This window comes from Eurosta solidaginis, chromosome 3, assembly GCF_040869045.1.
Source record: "Eurosta solidaginis isolate ZX-2024a chromosome 3, ASM4086904v1, whole genome shotgun sequence".
In the NCBI taxonomy this organism is placed as follows: Eukaryota; Metazoa; Arthropoda; class Insecta; order Diptera; family Tephritidae; genus Eurosta; species Eurosta solidaginis.
In genome coordinates this window covers 154,524,321-154,538,941 of record NC_090321.1, presented here as the reverse complement: position 1 = coordinate 154,538,941, position 14,621 = coordinate 154,524,321, and the positions used below count along the sequence as shown (strand labels likewise).

At 41.7% G+C, this 14,621-nt stretch overlaps 3 protein-coding genes across 4 annotated transcripts; 2 read left to right on the top strand and 1 right to left on the bottom strand.

The window, feature by feature from the left end:
• Positions 1–6,240: 6,240 nt before the first annotated feature.
• On the bottom strand, positions 6,241–8,091 carry LOC137244407 (putative nuclease HARBI1). Of its 2 annotated transcripts, XM_067773385.1 has the most exons (4): positions 7,973–8,091; positions 7,589–7,851; positions 7,315–7,484; positions 6,242–7,257 (listed from the first exon to the last, which is right to left on the bottom strand). In XM_067773385.1, exons 3-4 carry the CDS (start codon positions 7,478–7,480, stop codon positions 6,548–6,550), a joined length of 876 nt encoding a protein of 291 aa, XP_067629486.1. In that variant the 5' UTR covers positions 7,481–7,484; positions 7,589–7,851; positions 7,973–8,091; the 3' UTR covers positions 6,242–6,547. The 2 variants fall into 2 exon arrangements, with proteins under 2 accessions (XP_067629485.1, XP_067629486.1); XM_067773384.1 differs by lacking the exons at positions 7,589–7,851; positions 7,973–8,091 and having other exon boundaries at positions 6,241–7,257; positions 7,315–7,582.
• A 112-nt stretch (positions 8,092–8,203) lies between these two features.
• Positions 8,204–9,345, top strand: LOC137244415 (mediator of RNA polymerase II transcription subunit 9-like). The gene is made up of 3 exons (XM_067773396.1): positions 8,204–8,483; positions 9,059–9,122; positions 9,181–9,345. Exons 1-3 carry the CDS (start codon positions 8,293–8,295, stop codon positions 9,343–9,345), a joined length of 420 nt encoding a protein of 139 aa, XP_067629497.1. The 5' UTR covers positions 8,204–8,292.
• A 69-nt stretch (positions 9,346–9,414) lies between these two features.
• Positions 9,415–9,837, top strand: LOC137244418 (protein NCBP2AS2 homolog). The gene is made up of 2 exons (XM_067773402.1): positions 9,415–9,587; positions 9,643–9,837. Exons 1-2 carry the CDS (start codon positions 9,415–9,417, stop codon positions 9,725–9,727), a joined length of 258 nt encoding a protein of 85 aa, XP_067629503.1. The 3' UTR covers positions 9,728–9,837.
• Positions 9,838–14,621: the final 4,784 nt, after the last annotated feature.

Here is a 14,621-nt window from a genome sequence, read left to right as displayed (position 1 = left end):
AGTCTTAGGCTCAGTATCTCTACCCGTCACTTTCAAGAAACCCCAAAGGTTATTCGTTTTTACCTTGTTCCTTCACTTCTCCAAGAAGCTTACTTCGGGGTAGATTTTTGGAGAGCATTTGCGTTAGCTCCCGAAATATTCCCAAGCATAGAGATTAGAAATGAAATGGGCGAAGAACTTAATCTCCATGATTTGTCACAAACCCGGAGAATAGAATTACAAAAAGTCATAGAGACGTTCCCCTCATTCGAAAAGTTAGGCCTGGGGCAAACGAAGTTAGTGAAGCATCACATTGACACCGGTGATGCCGTTCCTATAAAAAGCAAACATTTCCCTCTTTCGCCACCGAGGCAAGCCGAAGTTTTTAGCGAATTAGATAGGTTACTCGAATTGGGAGTTATAGAAGAATCAAACTATCCGTGGTGTAGTCCTGTGGTACTGGTTCGGAAACCAGGTAAAGTTAGGCTGTGTATAGATTCCAGGAAGGTCAACGCGGTGACTAAGAAGGACTTATACCCCCTGCCTCATATCAACGGCTTATTGAGCAGACTGAAGAAAACGCATTTTATTAGTGGCATTGATCTGAAGGACGCGTTCTTCCAGATCAAATTGACACAGTCCTCCAAGGAAAAAACAGCATTCGCAGTTCCGGGGAGGCCTCTGTATCAGTTCAAGGTAATGCCATTTGGTCTGTGCAATGGACTGCAAACTATGAGTAGACTGATGTACAAGGCAATCCCTTCGCGTCTGCGGGAGAATGTCTTCGTCTACCTGGACGACCTGATGGTAGGTAGTACAAATTTTGAAGACCACCAGAAATTGCTGGCGGAAGTGGCAAAATGTTTGACAGACGCAAGTCTGACAATAAACGTAAAGAAAAGTAAATTTTGTCAGAAGGAAATACGATACTTAGGGTACTTGATAGGCAGCGGGTGTTTGAAAGTGGATCCAGGAAAAATAGAAGCGATACACAACTTTCCGATCCCTAAATCCCCTCGGCAGGTAGGTAGGTTTGTGGGCATGGCGATTTGGTACAGGGCGTTTATTACCAATTTTGCTGACTTGGCAGGTCCCTTGACCGACTGTCTCCGTAAGTCATCAGGCCCGTTCAAGCTTACCTCTGAAGCTATAGAGGCCTTCAAAAAACTAAAAGTAGCTTTGAGTTCCGCTCCTGTCTTGGCCCAACCAGACTTTTCCATAGAATTCGTAATCCAATGCGACGCGTCCAAAGTAGGTGTTGGCGGAGTGTTGTTCCAGGTCGATGACGAGGGCGCTGAGCATCCAATCGCGTTCGTGTCGAAAAAGCTGAATAATGCTCAACGCAGTTATACATTAACCGAGATGGAATGTCTCGCCGCCATAACAAGCGTGAAGCGTTTCCGACCCTATGTTGAGGATGTACCGTTTCGGATTATCACGTACCACTTCAGTCTCAAGTGGTTAATGACACAAAAGGACTTGAGCGGGAAGTTAGCGAGGTGGTCACTTCTGCTGCAAAGATACGACTTTAAAATGGAACATCGCAAAGGCACCCCAAATGTAGTACCCGATGCGCTTTCGCGGTTTGATGCCGATGAGTTGACTTTCACTACCACACCCGGGGAAATAGATTTAGTCTCTCCCGAGTTTAGCAGCCACGAATATCTAGATTTGATTCGGACCGTCACCGAAAACGAGGAATCGCTTCCGAGTGGTGGACGGTGTAATTTTCAAAAGAGTTAAATTTCGTAAGGGAGTGGAAGGGGAAGAAGACTCGCTGTGGCATTTGTGGTTGCAGAAAGGGTTGACTGAGGAAGCAGTGAGATTAGCACATGGCGCTAACCCGAGTTACCATGGCGGGTGGCAGAAAACCTTAGAACGTGTTAGGCAAAAGTACTTCTGGCCACAGCAGGCTAAGGACGTCAGGGACTACGTCCAGCGTTGTGATACCTGCAAAGCTGTAAAACCCACTAATCAACAGTCGAGACCACCTATAGGGAATACCTTTGCATCCGAGAGGCCATTTCAGCGATTATATTGCGATTTCCTAGGGCCGTATCCGAGATCTAAGTGGCGAAATCAATTTCTTTTTATAGTACTAGGCCATCTTTCAAAATACGTTTGGCTAAAGCCCATGCAGAGAGCCACCACTGTTAACGTTATAAATTGCTTCGCTTCAGAAATTTTTCCCGCTGTAAGGGTCCCTGAGTTTATTCATAGCGACAATGGTAAACAGTTTATCTCGAAGGAAATGAACCAATTTTTAGTAAATTACAGGGTGACGCATGTGAGGACGGGGTTATATTCTCCTCAAGCGAACGCATCCGAACGCATTAATAGAGAAATTGTTTCGAAGATTAGAATTTTCCTGAAGGATAAACCAGACCATACCGATTGGGATAAGCAATTACCTGAGATTTTATAAGTTTTGAGAAGTGATTTTCACACGGCGATTCAGTGCTCTCCTTATTTTGCATTATATGGCCAAAATATGGTCCAACATGCCTCAGCGTACAATATTTTAGAGAAACTCGGCAGCCTTCGGGAAGACCAGGTTACGATAGTGAGCAGAACTGACAAGTTGACCAATATTCGGAAGAAAATTCGCCGGAATTTAGATCAGGCAAAAGATAGGGGGATAAACACCTATAACAAGCGCTCTAGGCAAGTCAACTACAAGGAAGGTTAGGAAGATTTCCGGAAAAACTTTGCTTTGAGTATTTTCAAACAGGGTATTAACGCCAAATTCCTGACAAAATACCTTAAGTGTCGCGTGCTCCGAAAAATAGGCAATGCACTGTATGATCTTGAGGACCTAAACGGGAAATTCATAGGTCGCTTCCATGCTTCGGATATACGTCCACAATGAACCAACAAGAACATTATTTTTGCTAAATTACAAATTGACTTTTTTTTATATAAACCTACCAATCGGACTTTTTTGTCTGGGCGTCTTGGCGGTCGGGGACATCTCGCCCAGTATTCTCCCCGAGCAATGACCTCATGGGCTGTTCACACGCATACTCACCGAGAACCGTGAACAGCCTGGCAGTCCATGAGTGGGTTGGACTAGCCTTTCGGAGTTTGGACGAGTTCTCCTTATCACAATGTCTACACACATAATTTTTTGTTTGCCTTTCTGTGGGGGCGATAACCACTAGAACTATACGGAGTTTTGACAAACGTCTAACTGCCGCAAAGCCTTAAACTAAGAAACAAAATTAATTCCCTACTTGACTTAACTTTTTTTTTGATGGACCTATGTTGCCCGGCTAGCTTCGCGGTAGAACGTTGAGACTCTTATCTTAGGGGTGAGTCGTGCCCCACGTTGCTTGTCGTCGGAGGTTCCTGCCAGAGGCTTCCCACAGATGATCCGGTTTCCTGTTCGCTTCACCGTCAGGTCTTCAAAGCGAAGCAGGTTTGTTGTGGTCCTCTTGGGAGAGACCTTTGGAACGTACCTAGTGGCTAGTGATGGCAAATACATGGTTCCATGGCATGTTGATCGAAATGAACACTAGAGGTCGCCACGGCCGCGAAAATGATAATATCTAGTAAGAACCATGCTGTTTCCGGGAGATCGAAAAAAGGAGGAAAAAAAATCTGGCACGCTGACGAAGAGGTCAGACGAAAATTACAGATTTTGCGGTTGGAAAGAAAGAATTGAAGGAGCATAGGAATGTTTGCGGGTTCGTATGCGAGGGGCCACTTGACATATTGGCAACAACGACAATTCGAGCAAGGCGTATTAGTGTAAGTATGGGTTGCGTTCGTACCAGCAGCAACGACATCACCCCTAAAATACCAACGAGAGGTAGCACCGCACCCACATTTCAGGCAGCAAAGTGTTAAAGAAGTTGGGAATACAGCAGCCAGCACCTCGTCGTCGTGCACCTCACAATTTGTCGACAAATGCGCATGCTAGCCGACAAAAATTATATGCAATTGATAATCAATTGGTTACCCATAAGCAGCGCTGTAACGCCCGCCAATATTTGGCAGACACGCCAGCTCAAATTCGCCCACGCCAGACGTCTTTATAACAACAGCGCTACCAACCGCTATAGCGACAACGAAACCACCAGTCGTGCCCACCTTGCGTGCAAAACCGTGCACGGCCACTAGAAACCGCGTGAAACCATTAGCCGTGGCGCCAACAACCCCACGAGGGCAACCACCACCCACTGCGCCAACCACCCTTGCCAGTGCCCGCAACCACCACCAGGGCGCCACCGCGCGCACGCTACCATACTCGACGGCGCCATCTTCGAGCGCAACGACCACCAGCGTGCTATCATCATCGACGGAGTCATCCAACAGCGCCAACAAACACCAACCACTGGCAAAGACAACAACAGCAGGGCCCCATCCATAGGCCTTCTGCAACGAACCCATATAGGTCTGCTGTAGCATCGACCGTGGCAACAGCAACCAGCAGACCAGCCGTGACACCAATATCAGCACGAAATCGGTGCGTTCGTTCCGGATACGGAAAATATCTCTTAAAGTAGGTGTTTTTGAAACAGATTTTCTGTAGATGCTTCTGGAATTTTACTTATTTTTTTTTAATCTTAATAAGATTCATTTCCTTACTCAATGTGTATTGTAGTTACAATTATTCAAATGCACTTCCCCACAAACGAAAATTACACAAATCAATAAATGTTTGAGTTTGCGCTGTTACGTTTGTTTAAAAGCTGTTAAATACTATATAATTATTGTTTGAGAAAATTTTGTAAGAACCTCCTATTAAGGTTATCGTCTCAAGGGGTATATTCACGATACATACATACGTACGTACATATAAAGTGTTCAATAAAAAGGTGTAATAATTGGATTTTTATAAAATGCGCCTTTCCCAGATTTTTGTCCAAATAGTATATACCTATATACGTACATAAAATACCTATAAATTTAACTTGTAATTATTTGCTATGTATAAGTTACTTAACGAACACCTGCAAAATGATAATAGTTACAAAAGGTAAAGCAAGCACTAATTTGGTAAAACTTAAATGGAAAAAAATAGAATTAGAATCTAAGATTTAAAATAGATTTTAATTGGGAAAATAATTGGACTGGTTTCAATAGAAACAGAAAAGGAAAGTTTAAAGTTAGAAACCAGAAAGTAAACTTAATTAGATATAAGAGGAAAATTTGAAATTGGAAAAACTAAAATTTAAAATAGATATAAACTTAATTAAATACATAGAAAATGAAAATTTAGAGTGATGAAACTAAAGCTCAAAATAGACTTGAAATGGGAAAATAATAAATTAGATATTTGGAGATAGTCCTGTGATTTCCAACAAGCACTCTATAAATTTGTATGGAAAGCCTTTGAGCCCTAATGAAACATCAAGTTCGGATTCCAGCAGTTCGCAACCAACACCACGAAATTCGGAGCAAACACCAAGCACTTCGCAGACTACGTGAACCACTTCGGAGATAATGCCAATCACTTCAAGAGTTGATTCTTCGAGTTTGCAGCCAACAAATGGTAGCAGACACCGACCCAATTTTAAACAAAAAATGTCGGCCATGAAGTTACAACAGAAAAAGGAAGCTGCTGAAAAAAAACCGAAACTGCTGGAGGATTACACCAAGAAGAAGCTGGAGAAAATGGAATAGGCGCAGCAGCTTAAGCAGAAACGCCATGAAGAAAAAATGGCCATGTTAAAAGCTTTCATGGATTCTAGAAAGATGTGACCGTGTTTATGGTGAATGTATTTTTTGTGTGATATTTCTTTTTAATAGCTAAATTAATTTTTTAGTTAACATGTAAATATGTGATATTTTATCTATATATGGTGAAGGTATTTATAAGAATAATTGAAATGTCCTTTTTTATCTAGTTAGAATGTAAATATGTGATATTTTGTCTGTATATAGTGGAGGTATTTATAAGAATAATTGAAGTCTCGTTTTTGTTGTATTGTGTAAATAGAATAGCTTTAAGAAATTTTTAGTCTGGGTTATTTTGTATTTATAATAGTTTTAAGAAAATTTAAGTCAGATATTTTTGTTATTTTGTGTATATCGAACACTTTTACGAAAGTTTGAATTCTGAGATACTTTTTTTTATATTTGATGCAAACCAAAGGGAAATTTATGTTATGGATTTTAAGTAACCTTAGTAAACCCAAATTCACGTTAAATTTTTAACACTGTAAATATGTACTACTTTTATTGCAAACTTTGCGGCACAGTCAAAAGCTTTTGTTGTCTTGAATTATTTAAATAAAAACAAAGAGGATTTATTTATTGAACCATACAAACCTTTATTTTCATTATTTTCTTATATGGATTAAAATTTTCAACAAAAGAGATGGTTTATATTTGAAGCAAGAGAAATGCTAATGCAAATGGATAACATTTAAATTTATAAGCTCTTGAAAAATTACGTCACGCCGATTTTCAGATGAATTATCATTGTCTTCAGAACGCCCAATATTCACAATCTCTTCTTCTATCCGAGATTCATCTTCAATACTGTCGTGCTCTAAACAGCAAATGTTGTGAAGAATAAATCCGCATATACTTATTTTGACTACTGAACTTAAATCTACAATTACGTTGAATGAAGTAATCGTCGGAATCTTGTTTTGAGCAGCCCGTATGCATTTTCAACAACAATTCTTGTAGAAGAGTGTATAAAATTAAACTGCCTTTGTGCCGGTGTCAAACATCCATTATCAAGAAAGGGACTTATTAACCATTGGGAATTTCCATACGCTGAGTCCCCAAGCAAAAACGAATTAAAAGGAAATGTCGATTCCATATCACCCGTCGCTCTTTCATATAAGCTGGAACGTCTCAAAATTCGACTGTCGTGTAACGAGCCTGGTTCCCCGGCGAATACATTTATAAACATTTTATCCGCATCCACAACGGCTTGCAACTGCAGACTATAAAAGTGCTTTCGGTTGAAATAAGCCTTGTTATTTGAAACTGGAGTTTTGATTTTAATATGAGAGCAATCAATGCATCCCACAACATTCGGTATATTCTTCGTCGCTTTAAATTTTCGCATATTATCTTGTACCTTGGAAGCAGAAGGCCATTGAATATACTCGTGGCCAATCGACAACAACCACTCGACCACTCTCCTTAATATACTCCATGCGGATGTTTTGGACATATTGAAAAGATTTGCAATCTCACGAAATGTATTCGTGTTTGCCATATACCATAGCAGTATATATATTTCTTTGGATGCACCAACCTTAGGCAAACCACCATGCTCCTTGTATGTATAAAAAGAGCTTGTATTATAGCGATCTATAAAAAAAAAGATATTGTATAAATAATGAAGGAACTTTTTTATGTAAAATTTACCAATTAACATGCGTGCCGTTGAACGATTCAGTCTAAAATGCCGTCTGAATTCTTGATCAGTATAACTTTCTATAACTTGTGGAAAATTTGTTATTTTATCTCGCTCCTCTTCATTTTCAGAAGTGTCTACTGTATTCGCAGAAGAATCTAGAAATTCCTCCGTCATGCCGCTGGTGTTTGCCGATTCGGACGATGACGTTTCACACATCAGGTATAAATTTATAATTAAATAAAAAATTATAGTAATCCCTTTAAAATATTTGATATTACTTACTTCAAAGAATTGATCTTCCATTTTCTCTTTTTTAATTTTGCGTTTTGCTATCTGTATCTTTAATTTTTGTGTACGTTTCTTCTTCTTATTTTCAACAAAACAGATGTTTTATATTAGTGCTGCCAGCTCTCATAAAGTTGATCCAGATCGTTCCAATGAGATTTGAGCCAGAGGGAGAGCTCGATAAGCCAATGGAACGGCCCTTATATTTTTGAAGGGAGCATGCCCATGAATGCCATATTAAAAAGCAAGCTGCGAATATTCTTAAGTGTTATGAGAAAAATCGCCCACCGAGGATGAGGTTTCACATAAGATTAATGAAATGATGGGAAGTATGTATAAGATAATTGGCATCAGTTTGAGCATGCTATCTGAACGTTTTACCTGTCAGTATTATGATAAAACCAAAGCTTATCAATCGATTGGGCCAATGACTCCTTTAGAGTTTAACGAAAACGAAGTTAAACCATTAAAGCTTTATGATTAAACTTATACAACTTTTTGGTTGTGCTGTAACCTTTGTTTACGTTTTGTATTCTCTATTTCCTTTTGACAATCCCAACGACCATGCAATAAATAAAATAAAATCAGCTGATGCGATGAGCCAACTATATAATTGAGCCATGAATGTAAGCTATCGATAGTTTTGAACTCCTCCATTAAAAAGTTGAAGCTGACATTGTTCTTGAACGGAATTAGGTATAATGGAATTGTCTCCTGGAGGACAACCCGTGGATAAAAAACCAATTTTAACCCCAGACGGCCTTATACAAAATCCAACATCCATCGGCAACAGCACAATACTTGAACAAAATTCCACTCCGTCGTCGCCACAAACAAACGGCAACACAAATTTGACAGCGATCTTACCCGTCATATACGAAATAATTCGCTGGTGAGTGCAAAAAGGTACATCGATACCATCATAAATAAAAGCAATTTCCAGTTCATATTTGCCGTTTTACTTACTAAGCACATAGTTTTGTGATAAAACATTGGTAATAGTCTAGTTGAGGGGTCGACTGCTAATACGCTACCAAAAATATCGAGAGAGGTGTCAAACGACGCGTCTTGAAATCAGTTTTAACGCGTTCAAAAGATATTAACGAATAACCGAAAAAAGGCCCGCGGGTACCTCCGAAACCGGGGGTCGGATCCATAGTATTTTTGCGCAGAACATCTTTCTGCATTGGCGGCCTCCGGCCGCGCTTATAAAAAATAACCCTGGGCTACGCCATGCCAAGTCCGGGTGTGTAGTATAACCGTGGCTACCGCCACGGTGATGCATAATTTTTTTTGGGGGTACGAACACAACAACAACCACATGGAAATCGCCAACTTCAAATGCAAATATCTCCGCACAGAGATAAAATTTTTTTTTTTCCCGCATCGATATTTTTGGTAGCGTATTAGCAGTCGACCCCTCAACTAGACTATTACCAAAACATTATGTAATGATTTAAATTTCAGTGTGGAAAAGGATCCTCTTGACAACGCGGCAAAACAACGGGAGTCACAGGAAGGTAGTCAAAAGGTAATTACGAAACTTAGTACGTGCATTTTTAAATTAAAAATATATGTTCTTAAAACAGATCCTAGAACTGCAGAAACGTTTTGATATTGCCAGAGCTGAAGTAAAACAATTGCCAGGGATAGACTACAATAAAGAGGAACAACTTAATAAATTGGAACTCCTACGTAATCAGCTTTTACTAAAACAACAACTTATTCGCAAATACAAAGACATTCAACTTTAGGAAAAAACCGTTCCCCAATATTGGTTAGTAAAACCTGGCTGTTATATGTCAATCTAAACAACTTGGGAGATGGTACTTCGGTTTTTACTGCGCTACTTGGCAAATAATGATCACCTTGTTCAACGTATGGCCGAAAGTTATCCACTGCGACGTGCTGCTCAAATGGTTGTATCCATAATGTATCGTGCCAAGAATATGGCCCAGGAACGAGGCTTGTATGAAATGAACCCCGAACGTTTTAAGTGAGCTATGGAGGAAAATATCTAAATACTTTAACTATATAATTTAAAATTTTAGATCCTTCATAGCACTTTTTAAAAATAATCTTAAAAAGGAAATAGGAGGAGTAAAAGACGAAATAAAGAAAAAACCATTTAGGTAAAACCATTTCCTCATGCTACAAACCGTCATTCTCCTAACGAAAAGACGGTTGCACTATTTTGATTGTTGATGTGACTTTATTATAAAAAAAATATGTAAAAGAAAATTAAATATTTGTTTGCAATATTTAGTAACTAGGCAACCAATTCTTTAATCCCATACCCGGCGCTACAAGGCAAGCAGGCAAACTGTTATACGGCGTCCACCACATGCATGTATTATACACATATTTGAAAGAATAAACGCTGTAGGCCTGTCAAAGCGCTGCAATCGGAACTGCCACCGGATATCTCCTTATAACCCCCGAACACCACCTACATCACAGGGCCACAGGGTGGTGTCCTATCCCCACTTTTGTTTAATTTCTACATATCTAAGCTACCTTCACCACCGGAAGGAGTCACAATCGTTTCCTACGCCGATGACTGCACAATAATGGCCACAGGCCCAGGCCCAAAGATCGATGCGCTATGCAATAAAATAAACGGCTACCTCCCTGATCTCTCCAATTTTTTCGCCTCGCGAAACCTGGCATTATCACCGACTAAATCTTCCGCGACCTTATTTACAACATGGACGTCCCAAATGTCGACTACCGACTGTCTTACACCCCAAAATCTTGGGTGTGACGTTTGATTAGAATCTACATTTTGGTGAGCACGCAACCGCAATTGTTCCGAGAATTCAGAGCCGTAACAAAATCCTCAAATCCCTCGCTGGCAGTACCTGGGGAAAAGATAGAGAAACGCTCATGACTACATACAAAGCAATTAGCCAGCTGATTACGTGCTACGCGTCACCCATATGGTCGCCAAGCCTAAAAATTACCCACTGGAAGAAACTAAAGGCCTGCCAAAATACTGCTCTCAGAATCGCCACGGGCTGTCTTCTTATGTCCCCAGAACACCATCTGCATAACGAGGCGAGAATACTCCCCATCAGGGAGAGAAATGAGATGCTGACCAAACAGTTCCTGTTGAATACCCAGAAACCTGAGCATCCCAACAGACATCTTATTGATGAACCAGCACCGCCTAGGGGCATAAGGAGTCATCTCCGTAAGCATTTTGAGGAAATACGGGACGTGAGAACCCAGCCGTATCAAGCGAACTCCATAAACAGGCCTCGGACCCTTATGCCGGGAATTGCCCGATGAATCCAGTACTTAAAGAAAAGTATCCAAAACTCGCGGAAGAGGAACGCATGCAGGGAAACGCGTGTCACTCTTGCTCAACTTCGTTCTGGATACTGTAACAGGTTAAACTCTTACCTATCCAGAATCAACCCCGACATTCAAAACGCTTCCCAAGGCAGTCGGTTCTATGTACCGGAGCAACTCGGGATTTTTCTCGACCAAGGACTGTCATCTCAGTGTAACCTCATTTATTTTGTTGCGTCCCTCCCACAAATTGTCATCCTCCCAGCAGCTCCTTGCAGCAGGACTGCTCCATATTCTCTTGCTCCGGGAAGGTATCGACCCCCAAATAAGGGATATAAACCAACGCATCAGATTGCTTGTAGATGAACACAAGCGGGCGAAATGGGAGGAGCACCTAAGAGGTTGTAACCTCTCTACCGGTGTGGGTAAACTTTGGTCCACCGCAAAGTCCCTATCGAATCCGACTAAGCACAAAGACAAAGTTTCCATCGCCTTTGGCGACAAAGTGCTGTCGGACGCGAAAAAATGTGCGAGCGCTTTCTGCCGACAATATATAATGCATCCTACGGTCGACAAAGATAGACGGAGAGCCAATAGACGCGCACATAAACACAAATTCAGCGCGTCACCAATCACCATCACCGCTAAAGAGGTTGAGGACGCCATTGGTCGTGCTAAACCATCCAAAGCAGTGGGCCCAGACGGCATAGCCATGCCGATGCTTAAAAACCTAGGGAAAGAGGGGTTCAAATATTTAGCACATGTCTTCAATCTGTCTCTTTCCACCTTTGTCGTACCTGAGAAATGGAAAATGGCCAAGGTGGTCCCGCTACTAAAGCCTGGGAAACCAGCTAACATAGGTGAGTCGTATCGTCCGATATCTCTCCTATCGCCAGTGGCAAAGACGCTTGCAGCCATTCTGCTCAAACAGGGGGTGCCACAGGGTGGTATCCTATCCCCACTTTTGTTTAATTTCTACATATCTAAGCTACCTTCACCACCGGAAGGAGTCACAATCGTTTCCTACGCCGATGACTGCACAATAATGGCCACAGGCCCAGGCCCAAAGATCGATGCGCTATGCAATAAAATAAACGGCTACCTCCCTGATCTCTCCAGTTTTTTTGCCTCGCGAAACCTGGCATTATCACCGACTAAATCTTCCGCGACCTTATTTACAACATGGACGCCCCAAATGTCGACCATTTTGAACATCCACGTCGATGGCACTACGCTACCGACTGTCCGACACCCCAAAATCTTGGGTGTGACGTTCGATCAGGATCTACATTTTGGTGAGCATGCAGCCGCAATTGTACCGAAAATCCAGAGCCGTAATAAAATCCTCAAATCTCTTGCTGGCAGTACTTGGAGAAAAGATAAAGAAACGCTCATTGCCACTTACAAAGCAATTGGCCAGCCGATTGCATACTACGCGTACCCGATATGGTCGCCAAGCCTAAAGACTACTCACTGGAAGAAGCTACAGGCCCGCCAAAATACTGCCACCTTTAAAACCACGAATTGTATAAATTAGGAACGTTTTGGTTTAACAATTGGAGACTTCCATGGAACTCTGCCCGAACTACCTGCCGAACTTATTAAGACTTCCAGTATAGATAACCATAGGCTCGGGTCCTATTGGCTTTCCGGCCGCTGCCAACATGGCAAGCTCGTCCGCTCGCTCGTTACCATCCACTCCTCTGTGTCCAGGTACCCATGCCAGATGGATGGTGTTATTGACTCCTAGATTGTTTAACCTCTCCACGCACTCAAGGACTGTTGATGATTTAATCCCAACCGAAGATAATGCCTTGAGTGCAGCCTGACTGTCGCTGAGTATAGCGATTTTCTCGTTGGTATATCCCCGCTGTAAATTTATCTCTGCACACCGGCTTATGGCGACAACTTCGGCCTGGAAGATGCTCGGATATTTTCCGAGTGGTAGGGATATTTTGGTTCGGAGCCCGAAGATCCCCGCTCCTATGCCCTCCGGTGTCTTCTAGCCATCGGTGTACCATATTAGAGTGTGTTCCTGGTGAAGCGCTTCAATCCTGGAGGTGTCCCACGTACATTTGTTCCCCAGCTCTATTTTGAAGCGCTTCTCAAACTTAATTATCTTGCTCGTATCATCTCTGGGAAGTTGGATAGGTGGAATCTGCTCCTGCAGCTTCGCCATGCTCCGTGACTGTATCACTTTGCCTCTTCCACATCCCTTTTTAGCTATGTTTACTAAAGTACTCCTGGCTGCCTGCTCAATTATTATATTGTAACGAATTTGCTGCAAATCCTCTTATTTGCAATCCTCTGCTAAGTTCGAATCACTAAACTGTTGAATAAATAACTCCAATTTGTAATAATGCAAAATGGCCTTTATTAAAGTACTTCACAATACACTCAAACTGTGCAACGAATAGCTTGCTTAATAACCACACTGATTGATAGCTCAATGAAACTCTACTATTCAAAATAATACTGCTATTGCTCGCTAGATATCGTCTTAATCGCAACTGCTTGACAACTCAAATCAAACTGAATTACTTCTTACTCGCCTGCCCCGCTTTTATAGTTTACGCTGCATACTTCTAGGCTCTTCCATTTCCAGAACTTACCAACTATATTCGTGTGTGTATAGTTCTCATATAGTTTCTACTTATTTACAATTGTCTACTTTTTAGCGCTTCTCAGATGTACATATGTGAGTTTGTAGTTTACAGTCTCCCGCACACACATAAGCGTATAAGTAAATTCATCTGTGTGTGACATCTCATCTCTCGCTGCCTGGTATGTAAATGTTGCTCGTCGGAATGTGTACATATGTGTAGACGCAATTATTGATTCGCCCATGCAGACACATAATGATTGAACTACTGATGTGAATTCACGTCACCGCCTAGCATCGCCTAGAGATAGCAGCACCCCTTTGTTTTGTCAATATTCGTAACACTGCCCTCCACCTAAGTCTGATCGTCCCGATCAGACAAATCTCCCGATCTAACTGCCGCTAGCATCTCCAAATGTACCACTCTTCTAATCCGTGGTTTCCCAGTGGTTTGTATGCGGTAGATGGTATCACTGATCTTCTTCACAACTTTGTACGGGCCTTCCCAACTGCACCGAAATTTAGCTGGAACACCTTTCCGCCGGTGAGGGCTGTTTAACAGTACCAAATCTCCCGCCAAGAAACCTTCCGAATTAAAGTTCTTGTCATGCCAGTGTTTCATCTTACTACTCATTACCCTTGGCCGTTCCTTCACACTCTGTTGTTTGGTCAATGAACCACTTCGTAGAGATTGCGCTGGACGGATTTGCTTTGCATAATCGGTATCGTTCCCACATTTCACAACAGTAGTGCGCTCCGGCTTGAAACTACCCTCGCATTCTTTCCCGGAAATTCGTTGCTTCGTTTTCCTGCGTCTTTTAGGTTTTGTCAATGACAGTGTTTCTCTCGCAGGTACTTTTGATTTTGATTTATTTGGCCCATTCGATCTATCAACCTTTGCCTTTGACTTTTTTTTTTTTTTTTTTTTTTAATGGACGTTGTGGCAGGGCGCTGCCCTCAAGTGGCCCAATGAAACCAGGCTAATCCTGTTCACGCGATCGATTTATATATATATATAATAACTTTTTTTTTTTTTTTTTTGCCGAGTCTTTGATGGGCAGCGGTTTGTCAAGCGTCACGATCTGAGACTGCTCAGCTACAGAAGAAATTTCATCAGCCAAGCGTAATACTTAA

Coding starts and splice junctions, on each gene's coding strand:
- LOC137244407 (XM_067773384.1), bottom strand. CDS start 7,522: ATGTGTGAAACGTCATCGTCCGAATCGGCAAACACCAGCGGCATGACG. Junction 7,258..7,314: donor AACGGCACGCATGTTAATTG/GTAAATTTTACA, acceptor TTTTTTTTATAG/ATCGCTATAATACAAGCTCT.
- LOC137244415 (XM_067773396.1), top strand. CDS start 8,293: ATGGAATTGTCTCCTGGAGGACAACCCGTGGATAAAAAACCAATTTTA. Junction 8,484..9,058: donor ATATACGAAATAATTCGCTG/GTGAGTGCAAAA, acceptor TTTAAATTTCAG/TGTGGAAAAGGATCCTCTTG. Junction 9,123..9,180: donor CACAGGAAGGTAGTCAAAAG/GTAATTACGAAA, acceptor TTCTTAAAACAG/ATCCTAGAACTGCAGAAACG.
- LOC137244418 (XM_067773402.1), top strand. CDS start 9,415: ATGGTACTTCGGTTTTTACTGCGCTACTTGGCAAATAATGATCACCTT. Junction 9,588..9,642: donor ATGAACCCCGAACGTTTTAA/GTGAGCTATGGA, acceptor TTAAAATTTTAG/ATCCTTCATAGCACTTTTTA.